General features: G+C 39.7%; 1 protein-coding gene across 5 annotated transcripts in view; it reads left to right on the top strand.

Annotated features, from left to right (window-relative positions):
- The window catches only part of LOC137625616 (lysosomal-associated transmembrane protein 4B), a 117327-nt gene extending 93123 nt beyond the window's left edge, over nucleotides 1-24204 (top strand). For all 5 annotated transcript variants that reach the window (XM_068356543.1, XM_068356540.1, XM_068356535.1 and 2 more), the window contains 3 exons: nucleotides 3386-3542; nucleotides 13651-13832; nucleotides 19816-24204. In XM_068356543.1, coding sequence (XP_068212644.1) covers nucleotides 3386-3542; nucleotides 13651-13832; nucleotides 19816-20107 — 631 coding nt within the window. In that variant the 3' untranslated portion in view covers nucleotides 20108-24204. The remainder of the gene's footprint in view (nucleotides 1-3385; nucleotides 3543-13650; nucleotides 13833-19815) is intronic.
- Nucleotides 24205-26623: the final 2419 nt, after the last annotated feature.

Raw genomic sequence — 26623 nt, 5'->3', positions numbered from 1 at the left:
ATACATACAACCACTTTCTTCTATCCGTTCTTTCCAATCCACGAAAGGAAAGTTAAAATCTCCGGATAGGAGTATATTCCAGTCTTTATGGTTTCTACATATATCATCTATTTTTTCTATTATTATGTCAAACTCCTTAGTGTTTGGGGGTCTGTAAACTACAATATTCATTAGTTTTTCAAATTCAAATTCTACCGCAATCAATTCACATTCTGTGTTGCTGTATTTTTCACATACTTTTCCTTGATTTATGTCTCTTCCATATATTGCGGTTCCCCCTTGATTCCTATTTTTTCTGTCTGATCTATAAGTTTGGAAACCCTTTATCTGGTCATCACTGCCAGTCTCTTGGGAATACCATGTTTCACTTATATTTAATATATCTATTTTTTCAATTTGGGTTAGTTCTTCTAAGAACTCTATTTTCCTTTTAGAGTTACTCGTGACTAAACCCTGTGCATTCATTACTATTATGGTTTGTGTTTCATCCCCATTATTTAATATTGGTAATAATATGGATTCTCCCATGCTTCCTTCCTGTTCTGATATGATGTTCTTTTCTTCATTTCCCGGAATTCTGCCATTAAAAAATCCAACTTTTCTATTATATTTGCTCTTTCGCCTTCATATTTATTTGTGTGTGTATACCTGCAACTGTCCCCATATCTGCACCAACCCCTGGCATTATAGATGCATTCTTTGTAGTTGGGCTCTAAAGGTGCCGGTTTGGGTTGAAAGGCCTCATATCTTGGGGCTCTTGGTTCAAAGCGCGGTATATACACGGCCTGCTTTTTTGTTTCTTTTTTTGTTTCTTTTTTGCTTTCATTTTTCTTTTCAGTTTGCTGAGTTTTCTTACTTTCATTCATGGTTGCAGGATGCATATATCGACATTTTTTGTTGTAAATGCATCCTTTTCCTTCTTTTAGGTTTTTGCATATTTTTGGATGGAGATCCCTGCATTCGTCTCCATATCCGTCTAAATACGCACATTTACCATATATTTCATAATTATGGCATATCTTTGGATGCTTGTAGTAGCATCTTTCGCCAAATCTGCAATTCCCTCTTTTCAGCATATTGCAGACTATATCCTTCTTTTCTATTTTTTCTTGTTCTTGCTCTTCCCTAAAATTATGTAGGTCCGGGTAGTCTCTCTTGGGTCTATTATTTGTTTCCATCTGGTAATTTATTTCTTCATAAGTATGTTGTTGGATGGCATCATAGGTTATATCAATGATTTCTTCTGCATCCTTACACATATCCTGTTCATTGTTCTCTTCTTCTTTTTCTTCTTCTTCTTCTTCTATTTCTTCTTCTTCCTCTTCTTTATCTTCAACTATTTGCAGATTTAGTCTCGACTTAATTATATTTTCTATCCAGACTAAGCATGTTGAGCAGAATACCTTTGTGTCTTTATTTTTTATTTTTTGCTGTATTTCAGCACATGTGGGATGTGTTGGGACATGACAGGCATCACATTTTCTAATCAATTGTTGAGGATTATTAATGGAATACCATATCTTACATGTATTACACCATTTTGGCATTCTTTTTCCCATTGCATCAATCAGCATATTCACCATATTGGACTTCTTATTGTTCTTTGATGGAATGTGTTGATTGATGTAGACTTTCTTTATAAGTCTCTTTAACACTTGGATTTTCTTTGGAATTTCTTCTATTATTTTGCTGATGTTTTCCGCAGATTTGCTCCAGTTTATTGGATCATATTGTTTCAATATGTCTGCGAATATTTTTCCGTCACATTGGTTGACGTTACTAGTGACCTCTGTTATCAGACGGTCGAGCTCCTGTTTCGCCAACTCATGGAATTTATTTTTGCTGAGTCCAGCGATGTCTCTCCAAGCCTTGCCCGTGTTGTACATAGCCATCTTGATTAGATTTTTAGTAATTCACAAGATAACTATTCTATGCCGACGTTTTATCCCACTTCTCCGACCTCAAACTAATCACTGACTATTCACGAAAACTTGTAGCTATATTGCACTCGATAGCCTTTTGTTATCCGCGTTAAATCATGATATTTATAGGGTCGCAAAAGTGTAATCACTCACTGGCACACAGATACAAATAAAAATCTCTCTCTAGAGAGAGAGAGAGAGAGAGAGAGAGAGAGAGAGAGAGAGAGAGAGAGAGAGAGAGAGAGAGAGAGAGAGAGAGAGAGAGAGATTTCTGGCATCAAATCTCTCTCTCTCTCTCTCTTTCTCTCTCTCTCTCTCTCTCTCTAGAGAGAGATTTTTATTTTACCGTCTACTCTACAAAACCAATTTTTGCAAATCAAATGTATACTGTTTAAAATATGACAAAATATTGCCGACTCGTTACTGAAGTTTAGGCTATTCACTGCCGATAAACGAACCCAGTCTACTCGTGAAAACCTTGAACGCCCGAAGGGAAAAATTAAGCTTTTATATATACTGCACTAAACAAAAATAATGCTTTAAAATACCATCATTAACACTACCATTAAAATTATCGTAAGGTTGGAGAAAGATAAAGATTGCTGAGAACGTAACCACAATTCTGTTTACATTTTGTCAGCTGGACTCGCACAGTTAACAGTAGATTTCATTGTTAATGTGGAATTTTATCCTTAAATAGGCTTTTTATTATGAAATTATGTTAATAAGATGTAATGTTAATATTGTTTTGTAACATTTATTATAAATCACCGTATTTAGGGCTACCAATAGACTTAAAAAGACAATATATTTGATACGTGTTTGTAGTCCTTGACTAGCAGACTTTGAACAGCTTCGCAGATACAGAAAATTTATTTTTGAAAAATAGCGATCGCATAAAAGGGGAATCGTATAATTCGAACACGTATAATTCGGGACCCTATTGTATATATATATATATATATATATATGTATATATATATATATATATATATATATATATATATATATATATATATATATTTAGTCTTGGGTAGTGCCATAGCCACCGTATCATGGTCTTCCACTGTCTTTGGTTAGAGTTCTCTTGGTTGAGCGTACACTCAGGCACACTATTCTATCTAATTTCTCTTCCTCATGTTTTGGTAAAGTTTATAGTTTGTATAGGAAATATTTATTTTAATGTCACTGTTCTTGAAGTATTATATTTTTCCTTGTTTCCTATTGAGCATCCTGCTTTTCCAACTAGGGTTGTAGCTTAGCAAGTAATAATAATAATAATAATAATAATGATAATGATGATAATAATAGTATTTGTTCCAGCTCATGTTAGAGTCATTCTTTATTCAAAATATTCAAGTTTACTCTATATTGCTATGAAAAATACTAATAACTTGAATCTCTTTTTTATTATAATAGTGTATCAAGTTTATTTTATTACTGTACTTATCTTTGTCTTACAGCATGACTATGATTGGCTACCTGTCTTACTTACCTAACATACGTCAGCTCATACAAGATACCCCAGCCTTTCCTCTGCAGAAGCAGCTGCTTGGAATGAACACGAATTGCTTGACATTTGTTGTAATGGTGATCTTTATATCAACCCTAATGGCAAAGGTATGTTATACTGTATTAAGTTTACTTTGTATTTTAAAAACTTATGTGCTATATATACTTCCTATGTTTTCTAATACAACCCAGACCAATTTTGAAATTAGTAATGTTTATTCCACTCATTTGTATCATAGTTTATAATTTAACTTGTACTATATATGTTATTGCTCACTTACAAACATTTTCTGGATATTTAGATCAGAATTTTATTATGCCCCTTTGTCAATAACAATTTATGGAGGTTTTTGACAAAGTAACTAAAATGTTGATTGTTCAGTTTTTATGAATTTTGAATGGCTCAATTTCAATAAAGTGGGAAACTTTTGACTTCATATATCAGAAGCGCAAAACATTTCTAAAAATAATATACAGGTTATGAAATAGTTATATTACTAATTAAGTTACACCCACCCAGATTGCTTGGAGCTTTTCTCTGAGTAGGGACTCTTAGAGTCTACTTTGTAAAGAAGTTATCATTAGGTAGGGAAACTGATTTTTGCAGAGTACCAGCAGACTTATGTTAAGGAAATTGAAAAAGTAGACACCTTAGTGAAGAGATAAAGCTTTAAACATGCAGAACATGGTTCCTTTGTTATTTATGGACACTTGCATACATATTCTAATAGGTTTAAAGGAGTCCTAGTATAGTTTGTTAGAGAATTTCATTGCTAGGAACCCAAATATTTTGAAAATTACAAGATGTTTTGCTCATAGGTGGATGATAATACACCAAGGGCCTGGTAAACTATCCTTTTGTTGACCAGGGATTGATTTAAAATATATTTCACTTGTATTAAGTTATTGACCCCATACATATTCCCATGACAGCTTATTTGAGTGCCCTAGCCTTCAATAAATAAAATAAAACCTCCTTAACCGTGGCAGATACGTTCCAAGAAATAGTATGGTGGCAGAATTCCAACTAGGGTTGTAGCTTAGCTAGTGATAATAATAATAACAATAATAATAATAATAATAATAATGATAATAATAATAGGGTATTTAAACTCTACGGTTGTTAGAAAATTCTTTCTATAAAATACAATACACTATGTACCCCTTAAGAGGAAAAGCAATATGCATATGAAAGTACATTAAAGTATTTTATAAATAATATATAATACTGATGAAAAATATAAATTTACATTACAGGTAAAATAAAGGTTCTCTCTCTTTCTCTCTCTCTCTCTCTCTATCTCTCTTGTTATGATGAAATGTAAAGCTTTTTAAAATTGGATTATTGTTATTTAATTTCCTATGCTTGAATAATTCTCCTTTAGAAGAATTGTTATTTCTATAAAGAAAAGTAAGAAAATTAGAATTTAAATGCTTGTGATAATCGATAACTTTCTTATTTGTCAACGAAAAAATTTCCAATATTCTTTAAAAGAAAATTTTTAAAATAACCACATATGAAAATTTTTCAGTTATAATAGACTCAAATTTTGATTTGTTCCGTAACCGAAATACAAACCACGCTATTTACATTGGGTTTACTTTCGGCGTAGCTGAAATTGACGAGCCATTAGATTTTAACTAGGGTTTACTACCCCGGGCTAGTTAGCAGGGGTAGGGGGAGGGGTAGCTTACTATCCCTCCCCCCCTCATACACCGGTGAAATGTCTCACTTCACTTTTGGCTCGGACGATGGACAGACGTGCCTGTCTTCGTCCTCGCTTGGCAGCCATTATTTGTTTTGTCTTTACTTAATCACTTACTTTTCTTTTACTCAATATATATGTAAACATTTTTTCGTGTTTATGTATATATTTGAGTTTAGAAATCAGTAAGTTTCCTTTTCAGAGTTCGTGCTTGTGTGTGTAGTGTACGATATCTCCGTGGAGCCCTCGGCAGTTAGGCCACCACGGTGTATTTTCATGGGTCGCGATCGAGTTTGACTACGGTCTTTCTCTCTCTCTCTTTTGAGGTCGTTCACCCTTTACTATGTTTTACCTTTACTACGTCTGAGTAGCTTCCTTCCCATGTGGGTGGGGTTGCTACGCCGTACGTTTGTCTCAATTAGTTTATGAATCTAATTGTATTTGTTGGTTTTTCAGCTTTTGTAGAACGATTCCTTTCGGGGTTTTCGTTCTTTATTTAGTGTTCATTCATTTTTAAATTACATAATTACATAGTTACAGTACATAATTATAATTCTGTGTTTGGTACAGCTCTCCTTCCGTGAGTGTAAGTGGTTGTGAGGGCACGTGCCTGTTGTGTAATTCTTGTGTTCTTTTCCCTTGGAATTCCTCTTCGGAGTCTTCCCGGGGGAATGAATGTTAACTAATGATTTTTGCTTTTATTTTTCACAGTTAACGATTTAGTTCGTTTCTGTAATGTGACAACGGAGTGAGCTGTCTTGTTGAGGCCTGGGGAATCTGCTGTTGCTGCCTCCCCTATAGATCTTCGTCAGGGGCGTGTCTCCTTCTCCTGGAAGTACTCCCGTGACGACTGACAGCTCTCCAGTTCATTTTAGAACACTCTGGAGGCTCGCCTCCTTGGGTGGGTAACTTTCCTTCCAAGGGAAGTTTTCCTGTCCAGGCTTGAGTTTTTTCCCTTTGGGGGGATCTCCTCTTGCCTTTTTTCTCGTGCGTCTATGCTCTTGGTGCTGAGCGTTCACACCTGCAGTTACGCTCAAGGGGGCTGGGCAACTGCAGGAGCCCCTCTTCAGAGGATTTCTCTTTTTAGGTCACTGGCTGACCTGTCTCTTCTACGAAGTGTTTCTCTTTCGTTCGCGAGGGAGGACACTCATAGAGACTCCTCTTCGGAGGACTCTCCTGCTGTTGGCCTCCTTCGCCGTAAGGCTCACCGTCCGCTACATCGTAAGGGCCTCCCGTCTTCCTATAAGGGGGCTAAGAGGCGCCTTTTTGAATCTTCTCGTCGTATGCAGCCTGCAGGTCCTACCTGCTTAAATCTCTCCGGGGATCGATCTCCAGCGCCTTCCAGACTTTCCGCCCCTGGTGTAGATGGACAGCAGTCTGACCTCGTCATCCGACGGGCAACGGTCCCTTCGGGGCAAAGGGTTGCCTCCTACGGTGTGGGTGCTTCCCTTGCGCGTCAGGGTTCCCCTGCGCGCCCTTCTGCAGTGTTAGCGCACAGGCGCTCTCCTGCTCGTCAGCGTTCTCCTGATCGCTAGCGCTCTCCTGTTCGCCAGCGCTCTCCTGGTCGTCAGCGCTCTCCTGATGATCATCGCCCCTCTGCTCGCCAGCGCTCTCCTGAGGACTCTGAACATCCTGCTGTTCCTGTTGTGCGCCCTGCACACCATCAGTCTCCTGAGCGCTCTAGATCTCCTGCCCGTCAGAGCGCACCTGGGCTCCCAGTTCCTGATACGCGCCCTGTGCGCCCACGTTTGCCCGCGCGACCTAGAACTTCGGTTCAGGTCTTGGACAAGGACTCTTCTCTCCTCGCCTTTGCGATCCGGCTCGTCAGCCTGTTCCAGCGCAGCAACGCTCGCGGTCGCCTATGCGTGCTTCTAAAGCTACTGTACGCACAGGATTCCACGCGTCGCCCTTCTGCTCGCCAGCGATCACCAGCTCGCCAGCGACCACAGACGCGTCAACGTTCGCCTGCTCGTCAGCGATCTCCTGCGCGTCAACGATCCCCAGCACGTCAGCGATCCCCTGAACATCGGCGATTTCCTGACCGCCCACATGATCTTCGCCTGCGCGCAAGCGCCACCATGCGCCAACGCGCCAACGCTTGCCTACGCGCCGGCGTTCACCAACACGCCATCGATTGCCTGCTCGCTATTGATCTTCCACGCGTTACAGGTTCCCTAGACACCATCAGTAGCGATCTAGTGCTCGCCTGCTGTGGACCACGATCTACGGTAGCTGAGTCTTGCTGTAGATCTTCCTCTTGCTCGCCAGCGCTCACCTTTACTTCTGTCCTTCTGTGCGCCAGCTTTCTTCAAATCGCCAGCGCACATCTGCGCGCCCTTTCCGGCCACGCACCAATGGGCGCCAACGGTTTTTCCTGAACGTCCAGGATCGCCTGATTGACAGCTCGCATCAGTGCTCGCCGTCAACCGTCCCTAGTCTCATACGCGTCAGCGATCTCCTACCCGCCCGCGCGATTCTTCGCCTGCGCGCTAGCGTTTTGTTAACGCACCACCGCTCGCCAACGCGCCGTCGCTTGCCAACGCGCCTTCACTCGTCTACGGGCCATCGCTCGCCAAGACGCGCCATCGCTCGTCAATGCGCCATCGCTCGTCAATGCGCCATCGCTCGTCAATGCGCCATCGCCCGCCTACGCGCCATCGGTCTCCCGACCGCCTGCGCTCACCCGCGCGCCCATGTGCCTACGCGACCGCACGCCCACGGGCCCGCGCGACCGCACGCCTACGGGTCCGCGCAACCGCACGCCCACATGCCCGCGCGCCTGCGCACCAATGTTCGCCCGCGCGCGAACCAACGGTGTTCCATCGCGCGAGCGCCAGCTCGATTCCTGCAGTAAGCCATCGCTTGCCTTCGTGTCATCGCTCGCCTGTGAACTATCGGATTCCGACCGCCAGCTCTCGCCCTTCCAACCACGCCCGCCCTCCTTATGCGCTCCCTAGCGCACTTTCGTCTGCGTGCCGCGCACGGGCGCTTCCACGTTCGCCCACACGCGAACCATTGATTTACCATCGCGTGAGCGCTAGGGCGATTTCGACCGCGATTCCCGTCGGAGTTTCGCAACACGGCCAGCCTGGCGAGTCTTCTTGAGCGCGTATTTCCAGAACACGGTCTTCACCCCTTAAACGCAGAGCATGGCTCGTGCTAGAGCAGGAAGAATCTTCAGGGAGGTCTGAGCAGCATTCTTCTTTCCAGAACCTGGGTTAGTCCTTTCTCTTCGTCATTCCCTGGAAGGGTCTTGCCAGGGAGTTTTCCTTTCGAGATTTCTCCGTCGGGCAAGGGGTGACTGGTTTAGCCCTTCCTCTTCACCATCTCGTGGAAGGGGCTTACCAGGCCTTTCCCTCCTCGGTTGCGACCCGAGGTTTTGTACTAGGAAGCCCCAGGAAGATCATGGGTACTTTCCTCCTCTCGGGCTCAAGCACCTTTGCGTTCCGTCGCCAAGTTTCGAACTTGCGGGCAACCTCGATGTTGGAGCATCTAGACGCAGTGTCCGAGGGCTTCCTCTCGGGTGTCTCATCCGTGGATGTCGAGAAGCTCAGACACTCTTCCATCCTTGGGAAGAGCTTGTTTGAGCCCAAGGACAGAAAAATGGACAGTTGTTGTGCGGAGGAAGTCGAATTCCGTTTTCGCTCCTCCAAGGCGCTTACTTCCAGACCCTGCAGGCCTCTGACGCCTCTTCATTCAGCCTCGTCAGCCTAAGTTATCGGAACCGGCTATGGCAGCTAAGACAAGGTGTACAATAGCAGTCCCCTCCTGTCAGGGACAGGTAGCACGGAAGGCTCTCCCGGGGAGGCATAATCCTAGAGGGAGCGGCAGAGTTCACAAACTCTAGGATTGGCAACCCCCCTTGCAGGTCTCACGGTGGGGGGATGCCTAAGGTTACTCGCCTGGATAACAGCTTCCCGATGCCGATTCCTGCACGATCTCCGTGATCAGCCAAGGATATCGCGCCTTGCTCTTACCATCTCTCCTTCACTGTCAGCGAATCCAGTGTCACTGAGCCTCTATGCCATGGGGTCGGCAAGAGGTTTGCCCGTTGGGCAGAAGGATCCATGCCTTAGGAGAAGGTCCTCCATAGGGTCGTCGACGGCTTCCCCCCCCCCTGGCTTCTTCAGTCGATCCTTTCTTGTGGGAAAGCATCTGAGACGGGAGTTCCGTCGTCGACCTCTCAGCTCTGATCAAGTTTGTCGAACAAACTTCGTCCAGCGTGGAACAGCAGAGTCGATCAGACTGGTAACGAGACTGCAGGACTCCTTAGGCCCTGGATCGGAAGGACGGGTACTTCCAGGTTCCATTCCATCCATCTTCCAGGAAGCTCTTGGAATTCAGCCTAGACTACAGGTGTTCCTGCTTAAGATGTGGTGTGGCGATCCCGCCGCGTCATCGCAGGTTTTTCACCAGAGAACTCTCTCTGCTTTCTTCAAGGCCGCTCAGGAGCAGGCTTCCGCCTCCTTCGCTTTTTGGAGGTCTGGTCAACTCCGGTAGTCTCGGGTTCGACCTTCTTCAACACCGGGACAAGCTTCCGGATCTTTACCAAGAGTGAGGGATCATGGTAATTTGCTAGGAGCCTTCTCTACTTCTGCCTCAACATCTGTAGTATCTAGCCATGATATTGATTCCTTCTCCGAGCCTTCCCTTCAGTTGACTGTGGCAAGGCTGAGGAGAGTCGCAGTACCTGTTCTCAGTCAAGGAGAGCTTTCAGCCCTGTCTTGGAATGTTTCCTGGGTCTCTTTTCCTCATTGACCCGTCTAAGTCCCGAACGGTCGCCTCAGGATAAGTTCCCTGTGAGGCGGCCCAAGTTCCGGTGGTATCAAAGCAACGATTAACCGGACTTTCTGGCCCCTATGGGACCAGCGGATCGTTTAGACCGGCAATGGGTGTTGACCTATGGAACCTCTTGCATGGGAGTGGCTATTCTCGTCCTTTCCCCACATTTGATGCTGTTCTCGGACTCGTCAAAGAAAAGGGGGGGCATGTTCCGGTTCAGGCCTATGGTCAGGACCTGAAGGGTACCTCCTCATCATTCAGGTAGGCTTAGAGGCCGTAGTCTGGCCCCTCTACAGATCCTGCCGAGTCGCTCCGTGCGCGACAACTTCATGGTACTGGCGTATTCCAACCAGCAGGGAGACGCATTTTCATACTTTCGCATCTTGCAGTAGAGATACTGAGATGATCCGAAGTCCTCTCAATATCACTATCGGCTTGCTCATTCTGGGCAGAGGAATGTTCTCTCCGACTATCTGAGCAGAGCCTCACAGATAGAGAGTACCTGGGGGTCTTTGGCCTCTAGTAACCAGCAAGTCCTGGCCTGGGGGACCTGATCACGACAGCCTGGAACTTCAAGCTTCCGCTGTTCTTCCCACCAGTCTCAGACCCCAAGACTCTTTGGCAAGATGCTTTCCGGTGACGGTGGGACAACATCGACGCCTGCGTCTTCCCACCATTGTTGTCTGTTGAGAAGGGGTCTCAACAAGACCAGGTTGTCTGTCAACCTTTCGATGGCCCTGAGAGCTCCGCTGTGACTATACGCAGAACGATTTCCGGACCCTCTGCATCCCCTGACGGAACTCCCGGGAGAGCTTCTTCCACGACACAGGCTACTCAAACAACCACACTACAACATCTTTCACGAGCCGTTGCATCGCTTCGGCTTCACGCCTGGAGACACTACGCCGCCTCCTCAAGAAGAGACAACCCGCTACAGTCGCGGAGCGGAGGTCGCGTCACCTGCGATAGTCATCCGCAGGGGTCTACCAGGCGAAGTGGAGAGTCTTCTGTGGTTGGTGTCGTGGGAGAGATATCTCTTCCCTTGAGGCCTCTTCTCCAGCAATAACGGAGTTATTGCTTTTCGGCGGGAGGAAACTCTTTTCCGCTCTCGGCAGTGAAGCCTATCGCTCAGCCTTACCCTGGCCTTCAGGCTGAAAGGAATAGACTTTTTCCTTCCCGCTGGACCTTTCTTCGCTCATGCGAAGCTACGAACGTACCTGCCCCCAGTTGGAGTGAGACCTCCTCCATGGAGCATGGTTCGGACTCTTTAGTCCCTTAAGAGATCTTCTCAAGAACCATTACGTCAGGCCTCTGATCGTAATCCGTCTTGGGGGACGGTGCTCCTGCTCACTCTGGCCTCGGCCAGTGTGTAAGCAATCTTCATGGTCTCGTACGACTCCACCCTTTCAAGAGAATAGGGGAAGGCAACATTCAGGTTCGCTCCTGAGTTGTTTTCTAGACTCAGAATCTTGGAGTCCCGGACCTTCGGTTCGACTCCTTCAAGATTTCGAGTCTCCGTTCTGTATCAGATGACCTAGACCTTCTCCTTCTTGCCAGTAAAGGAATTGAGGGGTTATCTTTGAGAACAGCTGCAGTTTGTCCTCACGTGCAAGCCGGTTTGGGAGCACAGGGAGGACACAGGGGAGAGTCACCAGTATACCTTTTCAGCTCAGACTCAAGGGCATTCATCTCGACCTAAATCCAGACCCTCCCCCGTCACGTCGCCCTACAGCACGATGTCGGATACATCGCAACGCCCCTCGCCTTCGAGTAGAACTACTCTGTGACACAGGTGCTACAAGCTGGAGTCTGGAAGCGTCTAATGACCTTCGCAGCCCGCTTCCTGTAGGATGTGACCCACAGGAGTATCGATACGTTTCTATCGCTCTGTGGTGGCTACACAACAGCTGGTCTAACCTCAGGCTCCTTTTTGGACAGGTAGCAGAAGGTTGAGGGCATTGTTATCAGGTTTTAGACTGCATGAACAAAAGAAGTATGTCTGGCCCTTACTTCTTTCTTCATCGTCCCCTCTACTGGGGAAGCAGCATCCTGGTCTCTGCATAGCTGACCTCAAACCTCTGCAGGTAAACCATGCTTCCTTGTGTTCCGAGTATTGAGTCAATACTGTCGCGTCCCCCATACCCTGACGAGGTGGTATTGGGAACGTCCTAACGCAGAGTTCCTTCTGGAACTCCATGTCAACTGCCTAAGACGGGTCACACTTTCTTCCTTCACACACAAGCTTATGTAGGCCACACGTTTCCTTGCGGAGCAAAGAACTTGTGAGGTGCAGGGACTCCTTTTCTCGAGTGCGACTCACTCGGATTCTGAGTCCCCGGGTAAGCCAAAGCCAGTATGGCTGGGGACTTTCCACCCTTCCTAATGGGTTAGTCACCCAATGTAAATAGCGTGGTTTGTATTTCGGTTACGGAACAAATGACAAATTCGGAGATAATTTGTATTTTTCCTAACCATACAGACCTTAGATCCGCCAGCCCTGTCCCCCAAGTCAAGTCCTACTTCTAAGTGAAGTGAGACATTTCACCGGTGTGTGAGGGGGGGAGGGGTAGCAAGCTACCCCTCCCCCTACCCCTACTAACTAGCGCGGGGTAGTAAACCCTCATTAAAATCTGATGGCTCGTCAATTTCAGCTACGCCGAAAGTAAACCCAATGTAAATAGCTAAGGTTTGTATGGTTAGGAAAAATACAAATTATCTCCGAATTTGTCATATTTGTGTATATGATATATATACAGTATACAGTGAACCCTCGTTTATCGCGGTAGATAGGTTCCAGTCGCGGCCGCGATAGGTGAAAATCCGCGAAGTAGTGACACCATATTTACCTATTTATTCAACATGTATATTCAGACTTTTAAAACCTTCCCTTGTACGTAGTACTGTTAACAAACTACCCTTTAATGTACAGAACACTTAATGCATGTACTACAGTACCCTAAACTAAAACAGGCACAAATATTAAAGGTGATTTTATATCATGCATTTCCTAAACATGCTAAAAAGCACGATAAAAAATGGCAACCAATGTTTTGTTTACATTTATCTCTGATCATAATGAAGAAACGAACTGGAGGTAGAGCTTTGCTTATTACCCAGACATATTTCCCATACTTTTCCCTTAGAACTACATCACATCTTCCTACTTTAGATATATATATATATATATATATATATATATATATATATATATATATATATATATATATATATATATATATATATATATATATATATATATATATATATATATATGTGTGTGTGTGTGTGTGTATATATATATATTTATATGTATACACATATACATACCTACATATATACATAAATACATGCATACATATATACATAAATACATGCATACATATATATATATTACTGTATATATATGGGTTATGGAAAAAATCCGCGAAGTGGTGAATCCGCGATGGTCGAACCGCGAAGTAGCGAGGGTTCACTGTATATATATATATATATATATATATATATATATATATATATATATATATATATAATAAAAGTAATATAATAAGTGATTTCTAAACATATTGATAGTTTGATGAACAATCTTGGGATCGATGATAGTCTTTTTACCGTAGATTTTCAATACTGTTGCTTAATCTTGAAATAACCCAGTTGATTTGGCATTAATGAATGACTATTATTTGTACATGATTGTTTAATTATATTGCCTTAATCTTTTTTATCCTCAGGGCTATTGTATCAGCATTATTTGGCGGTGCTATAAATTTTTGATGCTAAAAGCTCAGGCAGGTCAGTCAGTTCTCCGATATCTTGGTAGCGTTTCTGGACCTGTGGATCAGGAGAGCCAAACATTAGTTGTTGGCCATGATGTACCTGATTATGACACTGTTATGGCAGATCCTCAGTACAGGTAAGATTAACTTTAAGCTATTTGTGAAGACGAGCTAGATAATTCTCTCTTGCTTCATTTTATGAGGTAGTATAATTCAGTAAAAGTCGTCTCTACCTTGAGCTTTTAATTCAATACTTCTCCAGTCATCATCTCTTACTTCACGCTTCATATTCCTCCTTTGGGAAACGTCTATATATGTAAATATTCCTGTTTAAGAACTTACCTAGATGTTCATATGCCATTTCCACAACCACACAGATTGCTCAGGCCGCAATAACTCACACTGTGAATTATTAGTGAGATGACAATGTTTATCCTTAGATAGTCTGATACTGTTCTAGGAAAACCCAGGACCCAGGTCAATGACTAAGCCAGAAGTCGTACTTCCATCCACCAAAGAGAGTAATCCACATAAGTAATGAAACGTTTGTTGGTGAAGGAACAAATAACAAATTTGGAAATAATTTGTATTTTTCCCTAACTAATACCAACCTGTAGTTATTTATATAAATTGCCCCACCATTACCTGTCCCCCTGAAGTCCTGCCTGCAATTGAAAGGTGGGGCAGTTCTGCGAGCTGTGAATGGAGATAGGTGGCTAGTGTACCCCTTAGTCTCCCTCTACCAATCCACAACAGTGGTTAATTAGGGTTGCCACTTTTTAGTCTATTTAGCTACCTTCCAGCTTGATCGAAAGATAATCCATATAAATAACTACAGGTTTATATTAGTTAAGGAAAAATACAAATTATTTCCAAATTTGTTATATTTAGTCAATACAACTTCTACCTTTTTTTAAATCCTGCTTGTTCATCTCTCAGCTTTTCATCAATCCTCCTCTCTAGCCTCTTTAGAATAAGCATACTATATATTTTCATAACTGATGCAAGTGTGATTCCACTGTAATTTTTGCAATCAGTCAAGTCACTTTTTTTTGTCATTTTCACCAACATTTCTAACTCACATTCATCAGGTTTTGCATCTACATGCCACATTCTACAATATAATCAAATAAGTATTCTCGGGGTCACTTCATTTTCACCCAGTATCATCTCAGCAGTTATTCCAGCATATCCAGGGCTTTCCATTTCCTGAGTTTTTTAATGATAGCTTTGACTTCAAACACACTGAATTCATTCATGGGCAACATCAATGTCTTCTTCAGCTTCAGGTTTATCTATCAAATTATTCCCTTCATATCTTCTATTCATGACCTCACCAAAGTGTTCCATCCAACGTTGTCTTACTTCATCTTCTGTTGTTATAACAGATCCATCTCTTTCTTTGATGGGTATATGCTTCTTCTTCTTTGCCCCAGTAGAGATTTTATCAGTGATTCTTTGAGCGATTCTTACATCACAGCCACTCCTTGAATTCATAGCTTTGTCAGCCTCATCTGCTTTCCTGTTTAAATATTCTCTCCAGCCATTCCTGGCTTTTCTTTCGACCTCACTATCAATACTGGAATACTTAGCATGCTCTACCTTGTAATTTTAATCACTTCCTCAAAAACTTTCAACAATCAATTTCTATCTTTGTGTCCTTTTTTATAGTATCCCACGTACCATTAGATATCCATGGCTTTCTCCTTGTAACTGTGTATCCCAAGACTTGACTACAAACTGATATACGTTTTTAATATCCCCCCATTCTTCATTAATTGCCTACTGTGTCTCTTAAAGTCTCTTAAGACTGCAAATTGATTCCAACATTCAGTTCCAAATCATCTAGAAGCTTAGTTGTATCAAACCTAGGTATTCTATCTACCTTTCTGTTGGGTGCTTTCATTTTTAATTTCAGTGTGTCCATGAAGTGCTGGTAATCACTAACCATTATCTGCACCTCTATAGCTTCTTACATTTCTCAAGAGTCCTCCTCCTCTCTTTATTAATGGCAATGTGATCTATTTGATTTTATTTAATTGCCACATGGTGAAGTCCATGTATGTTTGTGGATGTCCTTATGCTGGAAAAGAGTACCTCTAATGACAAGATTATATGTAATAGACTTTTTATAGCTAAAGCTTCAGGTTTGGGTCAGACTCTTGACCATGAGTCCCTATTTAGATATGCAAAATGATTTTTACTTTTTAGACTTATAATTTTGAAAGGCACTAATTTGTGAATTTGTAACATAAATGCAATAAAATTTCAGGCAAATGACTTGCTAACAAAGGTCAGTTAAAGACACATGATATTAAACTGGCATATACCACCATTTCCAGGAATTTCCCTCCATTTTATAATACAGTTAACAGAATTTTGGAGGCAAGTATATGTGAACATAATGTTTGTACTAGCAATAGAATTTCTTCTTAGGATTCTTTGTTAGAAGGTATGTGATGTATATAACTTGGAATATTAAAGCATCATTCAATAGATGAATGTGTGGTAAAGACACTTGTTATGCAAATTATATGCGTGGCTCCAAATCTTCATTTGGAGCAGTTTTCTATTGAAACTAGCAGGTTCTCTTTGCCCAATTTCACAGATGGCAACGAAGTAACTAATACTTTAATTACTGTGATAAGATGGAATATGCCCATTCCTGTCAGTGATTAGTTAGTTTCTTTTTAGAAAAAATAGTATCTTACTAAATGGCTGGCATAGTGGAATATTGAATCTGTCAGTAACAAATAATTTAACCGAGTTCTATCAACACCAGGATGATTCGTATAACACCTTACTGGTTTCATGGTTCCCAGATTAGTGGCCTCTTGCATTACATATTCCTTTCAAGCATCCATCAAAGACGTATCTATTCTTCATTATCATCATCATCTCCTTCTACGCCTATTGACACAAAGAGTTTCTGTTATATTTTGCCAGTCATCTCTTTCTTGAGCTTTTAATGCCATACTTCTCCATTCATCATCTCTGACTTCACACTTCATAGTCCTCAGCCATGTAGGCCTGGGTCTTCCAACTCTTCTAGTACCTTATGGAGCCCAGTTAAATGTTTGGTGAACTAATCTCTCTTGCGGAGCACGAAGAGCATGCCCAAACCATCTCCATCTACCCCTCACCATGATCTCATTCACATATGGCACTCGAGTAATCTCTCTTATAGTTTCATTTCTAATTCTGTCCTCCCATTTAACTCCCATTATTCTTCTTGGGCTTTGTTCTCAAATCTACTAAATCTGTTAGAAATTGTTTCATTGTCATACCATGACTCATGTCCGTACATTAACACCGATCTCACTAAACTGATATATAGTCTGATTTTTATATGTAATTTCAGGCAATTTGATTTCAAAATTTTACCTAACCTAGCCAATGTCTGATTTGCTTTTTTTCAATCTTTCATTAGCCTCTAATTCTAAAGACCCTGTATATTAGAGATCATAGTTCCTAAATATTTAAAAGATTCTACCTCATTAATTCTTTCTCTCTCCAACGATATTTCATCTTCCATTCTTATCATCTCTGTCTTTCTTCAATTTATCTTGAGCCTAACCTCATGTGACATTTCTTGCATTCTGGTATGCAAGCATTGCAATTCCTGTGGTGCTATGCTAAGGACAGCATCATTAGCATACTCCAGGTCAGCTAATTTCCTATTACCAATCCAGTGCAATTCTTCTCCACCATCTCCAACTGTTCTATGCATTACAAAATCCATTAGGACGATAAACAACATAGGTGACAACACATTCCCTTGGAGTACTCTGCTGTTCACTGGAAATTCAAATGATGGAGTCCACTAACATCTACTTTGCACTTGCTATGCTCATGAACAGACTTGATCAAATATTCTTATTTAAGAAGAATGCCATAATAACACAGGACTTCACAAAATTGGCCAGTGCAAACTATCAAAGGTTTTTTCATAGTCCACAAATGCCACCAAGAGTGGGTTTCTATACTCTACACATTGTTGTACATGTCTCAAAATGAAAATTTGGTCAGTACAACTTCTACCTGTTCTAAATCCTGCTTGTTCATCTCTCAGATTTTCATCAATTTTTCTGTCTAGTCTCTTTAGAGTAAGTATTCTATATATTTTCATAACTGACGTAAGTGTGATGCCTCTGTAATTATTACAATCAGTCAGGTATCATTCTTTAGCCATTTTCACCAACACTCCTAATTGCCATTCATCAGGTTTTGCTTCCTCATGCCACATTCAATAAGATAATCTTGTTAGTATTCTGGGGGTCACTTCATTTTCAGCCAGTATCATCTCGGCAATTATTCCATCGTAACCAAGGGCTTTCCATCTCCTGAATATTTTAATGATGGCTTCGACTTCAAACACACTGAATTCATTCATGGACACAAAGGTCTTCATCAGCTTCAGTTATATCAATCAAAGTATTCAGGCAGCCTAATCAAAATCTTAGCAAACTTTAGTTAACAGCATAAACTGATAAATTGACCATCTCCTCAAAACTAAATGGTTTTCTTAACCCTCTTGATTATTATTAGTAATTGATAAATAGTTTGCTAATTATCATCTGTATGATATTAGCAGCAGTGTTTTTTCTATTGTTCATATTGCAAGGAATGGAAAGTTTTCAGCAATGAATATTTCCTTGAACAATATCAACAAACTCCTAAGATTTAATATAAGCATTTTTCTGTGTCGGCCATCAAGGTTTACGGATCGATGCTGTCATTGATATAACATGAAGGTATAGAATTGTCAATCGATCATGTTACTAGACACTATCATGTCTTTTATTATTGAGAAACCTCAACCATCAATCCATTAAGATGGAATTTGAATGTTTTAAAGTTTTTGTTGAAAAACTAGTTTGAACCCTCAGATAGAATTAATTTTAAGAATTTGATAGACCCCTATTTCTTATAGCTTTTGCTTCTGCTAAGAAAATGAGTTAGATACAATCATTATCGTTTCATTTTGGTTTTTTGCTTAAAGAAGCTTTGATGTCCTTGCTGATAAAAGTTATCAGTTAAAAAGGACAACATTTTCAAGACATATCAGTATTCCAAGATTTCCTGGGGTTTTGGGGAGCATGGTGAAGAAAAACAATCTGTATGCTGTGAGAGCAGTGGTTCCCATAGAGTCCTTGTGCCCCCTCCACCTTGAAGCACGTTAAACTACGTAGCACAGCTATGTAGGCATTTATGATTAATTTTAATGTCAGTTTTATTATCTAAATTGCACACATTTCTTTGCCTTAGTGTTTATGATATATGTTTTGTCATCAAGATTGTGGAAAAAATGTCACCCTGTCACTCCCAACAACCATAGCTTTAGCCTTACTGGCCCCCAATATCAATCCACTACTCCAAAGGGGCTGGTTCCACCTTCTTTTACTCTGAATTCAGCTGCCTTATGTACATAAATTAATATTATACTATTTTGATTTGAATATTCATAAAATGAAAGGTCTTCAATTGATGCTTCAGATAGAAGTTACATTAAAAGTAAAGTATACACGCAGCCACAGGAAGATCCAGAAGTTTTAAAGTTTCTTAAATATATTTTCCTAATTCAATGAAATTGAAAATCAGGCCACCACATACTATTCAAGTTGTTTTTGTACTTTGCCGTATAGTCATCTGAAAAATTAGTTGTGGTTTATCACATTTAAGATTACTTTAAGATTATAGTCTATTAAAACAAATTGCAAGTTATTTTAGCATTAATAACAAACTATTTTCTTACAAAGAGAGCCTTTCCTTCTGTATGATTCACTTTCAAAACAGGGTTTTGCAGATACAGCAGAATATTATTAAAAGGAATTAAAAAGGGCTCTTCTCTAAAGTTAGATAATTTTACCCATTAATAATCCATCACAGTTCAGAATATTTGTCAAGAAATCTATCACAATTCAGAAAGTTTGTCGAGAATAAAAGTGGTAAATAAATTTTATTTTATTGTTTTCAAGCTGTTAGGGGATATTTTAATACTGCATTTCCCTAGACAAACCAAAATGTGTAAAATAATAAATGGAGCACTTGCACTGTTACGTTGTAGAATATTGATGTCAGAAATCAGCTGTTATGAAGATTCATTTCTATTGTTAACAGAAAGAAACTCTTGAGCTTGTACCCAGAACCTCCACCATCATATGATGCTGCCATGGCTGCCCTCGTCTCGCACCAGGAACTTAGCCGCAGGAATGGTGATTCTTTTGTAGAAGTTAATGCTATTGAAGTAGCAGGAGCAACCTGCCCTTCGTATGAACAGTCAACCTCAGGCGAAGGATCAGCAACCATGCCAAATGAAGGCGCCTCAAGTGTAGAGCTCACTGTGACTGACATTCCACCACCCCCACCACCTGTTGTCTCAGCCTCTAATTCATCCAATAACCATCCATAAATCCAAGAGAAGTCTTCAAATATATTGCTTTTCTCATATTATGAAGTTCTTTTCAACTTGAACTGGATACATTTGAGAAAGTTTTCCCCTGAAATTTAGTGTTTAATAATGGAAAATCTACAATTGTTACCTCCATTGTCTGTTGAGATGTTTATAAATGAAATTGAGAGTCATTATAAAAAATAAGAGTTTCCCCACTTGTTTCAAATATTTTTTTGTACTGCAATCCTAAATATAATCAGATCTATACACCATTGGACAACAACTTACCTTTTCATATTTAATAACTAATATACTAATCTTCGTATATTCTTTTGCTTTTAATTTAATTATCAGAAATACCATATTTTCCTATACATCCCCTCCCCAACCTTTGCTGGCCTGACCTATTTATTATACAGTATTTACATTCTATTCCTATTAAATCTGATGATCCTGTTGAAATACTGTATGGGAAATTCTTGCTTATTCCCATCTGTAAACCCAAAGGCACATGATTTGGTACTTGCAATGTATGTGCATATATAGCTATACAGGTATATCTAGTCTGCTGCCCTTTACTTCTACTTTTAGTAAAAAATTTGAAGTAAAATGATATATATATATATATATATTAATAAATGAGAATAATAAAGCAGGCTGGGATGTCAGCATCACATAATTAGCATACAGTACTTTCCAGTTTATCATGTCATGATCTAATCTAAGCTAGGTAAACTGTTAGTATTTTGACTTTGTCTCCATTTAAGAGGAGATGCATTTGTCTTCTCATCAAGACTGCTAGTGTTTATTGGTATAGTACTGTACACTATTTTAGATATTTGTGAATAATTTGAAAAACTAAGCAGTTGATGCTTAACTGTAATGCAAAGATGTTTCTTAGTTTTAGCTTTCAAATATATATATATTTTCTGGTTTGGAAAACTAACAACTCATGATGCTTAGTCCTCATGCACAGGTGGGTCGTTGCTTTAGATATCAAGTGTGCTGTAAGAATATTTTGTGTTTTTAAGAATTACTTCTTGTAGCTCTCCATTTCAGTTATTAGGAATGTCATAAAGATTCTATTCTTCATTATACTTTAGTACTTTTCCATGTATGTAAGGCGTGATATCATAGTTCTATTCCTCTGCTAGTTTTGCTATAGCTATAACAGATGGCAGAGTCATGCCTTCAAAAGCACAAGCTATTATGTGTAGAACATATTCTTCTTTTAATATTTTTTAGAAGCAAAAGGAAGGTTATACAGTACAGGTATGTTTTTGCTTTTAATTTTCTTTCCAGGATAATGACATTTACTTACATGTCAACTTATACGCCATGTGTATTGCACACTATTAAAAAATAGCAAGTGGTGATTGTGAACTAATGAATCTGATGGAATTATAGTAATACATCATGTGTCATTAGAAGTCTATCCTTAGTTTTGTGTATTTTCCTTCCAATTTTTGTGACAAGTAATGGTCTCAATCCCATGTTATAACAAGATATTATATCTAGGATTGTTATTTTCTGCTCAAGCCTTGAATATCTGCACAACTAAAGTAGTACTGCATTTATATTCATAGGTCCTCAAATTAAGACTGTAAATTTATACTGTATTACTAACCATGAAATCTTGTAACCAAAAATGGAGCTGCTGCAAGACATTAGTGGCAAAATTTTGTTAGGATTCCATATATAAACAGCTAAAGGTTTGAACTTGAATTGCTTCTTCACACAGAGCAAACCATGCAGTTTGAAGTCATTCTGCCTGGCCTTTAATGAAATAATTTTTGTTTAATTACAATCCGCCATATTTTTTATCTGTTTTATCTCCTGGTAAAATATACACATTGATTAACAAATATTTGTTCCTTGAGTTGCTTCAGGAGTAAGCAGTTCAGTCTAGTAATGTCAATGTTTGTAGAAAAATTTCATAGTATCTCAAATTGAACTTAAATGCAGTGAATGGATTTAAGATTAGTGAAATTGACTATTATAAAGCTGTTCTGTAGATTTTAAAGTTCTTTCTATAGTTTCTTTAATAAGTATTTCTCTATGCAGGGCTAGCCCTCTACAGTAATATTCACTATTCTTTAGGTGTGTGCGTGTTTGGCTGTACAATTTTGTGTACACGTGCTTGCATTCTGATATATTCTAAATATACTAATTGTTAACAATGTCTCACTAATATGCAAACTTATTTTCTGACTAGATGCTGGAAATTTAATTAGGTGGATTCTGTATCATAAGAGTGCCATGTTAACAAGTATTAAATCAACTTGCTGGTCACTGGATTTGACAAAAAGAAATGAAAGTAAATCCACTACGAGATTAACCCTTTCAATCGCACCCATGCTGGAATAAATTGCTCACCCAAGCACAAAAACTATTAGCACCAAAAATTTAATGTTTCATATTATACTGTAGTTAAATTTTGTTTTGGCTGACATATAGTTTTACATATTTTGTAAAAATCTTATACTATGCATAAATAGAGGAAAAAGAATATTAGATGTACATTATGTTATATGAGGATGAAGGGAGTAAAAATGCAAGGACATAAAACACATTTTATGATATTTAAAGGGTTAAGATTAGTATGGAGTAAATATCCTGTTTTGGGTGTATTTGTTGTTTTAGTTGTGCTCTGTAGAAAAATAACCATATTCCCCGAGTACATTACACACATAATTTTCTAAGATTTTGTTGACTACTGTGCTAATTTTTTAATTTTTGACAAGTCAACAAATGTCTTGTCTGATTATCAGTCTCGATTAAAGAGCTTTGATTATTTGTTATCACTGTAGAGTATTATATTATGGTAGTGACTTTACTTTTCTACCACATTACCTACAGGTTAACCTTACTGAGACATATGCACGTAAAGTGTTGTCAATTTACCACTAAGCACAGAATTAGAGGATTGATTGCAGGATTAGCATATTTACATATATCTTCATAACCTGGACTTTATTTTGGGAACGTTTACACAGTTTTTATGCCATTATGCAAATACTATATTAGCATTAATCCTTTACCTGTAAATTATATTAATTCATTCACTAGTTTTATTCCAAGTGAATAAACTTCCCTGGTATGATTTGTAGAATATTTAATGGTGAAAGTAATTCATGTCAAGCCATTCAACTTTATAAGTACAGATGATGACTGTATAAGGGTTTGAATATTATATGAAAAAAAAAAACATTAGTTGAGCATACAATAAAAATCCATTGTAATAATATGGAGTGGGCCTCTTCTCTTCCATATGGTTTTAATAAAATGGGATAAGTCTAGGGAATTGATATCTGTAAAATAAGTCTAGGAAAATGATATCTGTAAAATAGTTTTTTTTTTTTGTAAGGTTGTGAAATGTAAAGATAAAATCATGATTGCACTTGAAGTTACAAGGGGATGATTAAGCTTAAATTGAAATGTAATTATTACTTTTAAGGAAATTTATACTAAAAAGAAGTTCTGATTCCCATATTCTTTACATTGAGGTTTTAATATAAAGTATTTTCATGTGTGCACTAAAAAATATTCCTCATTGATTAGGTGTGTTGCCATTTTCATCTTTATCTGGTATTGTAAGCTCCATTTTTCATTGAAACTAAGAATCACATGTAGTAATAAAGCCACAAAAAGTGTAAGATCATAATGCTTCCCTCAATATTGACAAAAAAATATTGAAAATTTAAATAGGAAATACTAATATGTAAATTGTGAATTTATAGTACTAATGTACTTAAAGAGAGGGGACTTGAGAAGATTAATGGATAAACTTACTTCTTCTTTATCTTGACATTTCAACTGAAATTTAAAGTACCAACCATGATGAATGAGAGATAGGTTGATCACAACATGATCATTTAAAAATCTTTATAATGCTGTTAACATTAGTTGGCTCTAGGTTTTTCTTTCACTGGCTCGTAGTAGCCTCTTACTTGAGGTTTCCATTTTTTAAATTTTACTTTTATGCATTAAGTCGGAGCATGTGCAACTGCCTTGGGGGTCATTGAAGTTTTATGTGAGGTTCTGAAATTTATATATTGATTTGTGAAATGACCTTAACTTGATAAATTATGTCAATATATAGTATTGTATAGTGATTTGTTTTTAAATTACCTTTGTTTAAAACAACCTATTTATCATAAATTGTTTTATCCCCATTGAATGATGGCTGGACAGTTTCATTGATAAAAGGTAAGAATCAAAGCCCTCACTCAGCCAACCTGACTTGACCCAATGAATTTTCGATCACTTTGTGATTAAACTGTGCAAAATATCACAAAATTTTAAAAGTAATTTATATTTTTCTTATCCATACAAACCAAAGTCCTTTAATAGGAGATTGTTTCAGCTGATGAAGGGTGCAGGAGAGAAGCCATGCCACCTCCACCATTCTGAAAGCTTTACTTTTGACCTCTTGGCCTAGGACTGAAAGGGGGTGTTTGAGGAGGAAAGTTGGGCTAAAGGACTGATGTTTGTAAAGATAGGAAAAAATGACAAGTTAGGAGGTAATTTGTATTTTTCCTAACTTAAGTCTTTTTTTATATGAATAGATAGCGAAACTAAGAGTGCTCGGCAGTTAAATTTCAGTAAGATGTAAGCAGGGAAGTCTGCCCCTGCCTTCTCACTGAGCACTCATTTTGATTGCAGCTGGGACTTTCTAGGGTGCAGGTGATGGTGGCAAAGTATGAGCAAAGGACTTAGGTTTGTATAGTTAGGAAATATACAAATTACCTCCAAATTTGTCATTTGTTCCAGCACAAATACAGACCCTCTCTTCATAGAGGACACTCATCCACAGGTAGAAGAAAGTCCCTGTCCCAATTGGCTGGATACTTATCCCAGACTACCAAACACTCGGACCCTGTGCAAAATTAACACTACATCTCATGCATGAGTGGTTTAGCAATACCATCGGGTCCATGGCCCATGTAATAAAGGTGTGGAGCAAAAGATCTGTGCAGTAGTAATGAGGCATATTTATGTAAATGGGTTTGCCTGATTACAGCACACTTCCCCCTCGTAAGGAGTGTTGGGAATGACATTTCTGTATTATATAATAGAACAGCTATAGGCTAAGAGGGGCTTACAAGAGAGAAGGAAGATGAAAATAGAAAGCAAGGGGCCAGTTAATTTTCACTTACATCCCAGTCTAACGCTTAACCTCCGTCCTTGATCCGATACTACTGGCCCTGAGCGAGGAGCTGATGCAGTTATATACCCTGCTGTGCAGCCACTATTGGACCTAATTAGAAGAGGTATCTAGGAATCTGTGGGTTAATAACTGTAGGTAAGGTGGAGTAAATGTGGTCTGTCATTTCCAGATGCCTACCTGGAGTACCTGAGCTACAGAGAGATTCTTAGGAATGCCAGGGTCATGCTTCTCTGAAATCATAAGCTCTATCTGGGGCAAAAGGTGAAGGTAGCGAATGGGTACGGTAGTAAAGCAGAGTTGTTTATGTACGTTTTAAAGGTAGCACCAAAAGCACATGGGCAGAATTGTCGGTTACTATTCTAAGGCTCACGACTTGCAGAAAACGAAACTGACGGGTTCTTGGTTTTAACTAAAAACTCAGGGATGAAGAAGAATGAGACCCACATCCATCGCTCTGTATGAGCGATGCTAAGGGAGAGACCATGAAGCTTGCTAACTATTTAGGAGGACGTTAAGGTAAGCATGAAAACCATTTTGAGGGTAAGGTTCCTGTCTGCCAAAGCCTCAATTATTCACAAGATGCCCTCTTAAGGGTCCATAAGACTAGTAATGTCCCAGGTCAGTGGGCTCACCTTCATCCAAAGACAAGACTGCTCAATACTCCGTACAAGCATAGTGATGACTGCCAAAGAGGAAATATCAACTATCAGCCAACAGACCTGGCTCAAGGCTGAGCATTCGTCTTTTACCAATAATACTGATTAGATTGATTGATTGACTAGAGGCTTTCTCTTCGGAGGTTAAGTAAAATTCGGCTATCAATAGAATAGAAGCTCCGAGACACTAACTACAGACCCACTTGACTTTGTACACATAAGTTAAATTTTTCTGAAAATATCCCGACATCTCTTCCACAACTTTGCACGAAAAGCCCTTCTCTGAGAGAAGATGTTGGATAATCTACACACGTGGAGCTGTAAAAATTCCTCAGAGCTTTGGAATATCTAGACATGTGGTTGGCACAAAAGGCCAGGGAGAGGAGGCCATTCTCTCAGAGCTTCTATCATGAGAAGTAGAAAGTCCAGGTACTATTCTACTTAGGGCCATCTCTGGCGTACTAGTCTTGTTGAGATGGGCGTGGACCGCACTTGGTTCAAGACACTATCAGTCAGAACTGCAGAACACCATACTGTATACTGTACATCGAGGTTGTCCCAAGGATTTTGTAATGTGTCCTCAAACATTGCATAAAGCAGTATATCAGAAGCCAGGAAAGAAACTGGAGGAAGACCTGGTCCAAGCCTTTCTGCTCCAAGGGGGAGATCTTAGGGCTGGCGGACGTTGGTAACATTCCGTCAGAATGT

Source organism: Palaemon carinicauda, chromosome 2, assembly GCF_036898095.1.
Source record: "Palaemon carinicauda isolate YSFRI2023 chromosome 2, ASM3689809v2, whole genome shotgun sequence".
Taxonomy (NCBI): Eukaryota; Metazoa; Arthropoda; class Malacostraca; order Decapoda; family Palaemonidae; genus Palaemon; species Palaemon carinicauda.
This window is presented reverse-complemented; position numbering and strand designations above follow the sequence as displayed.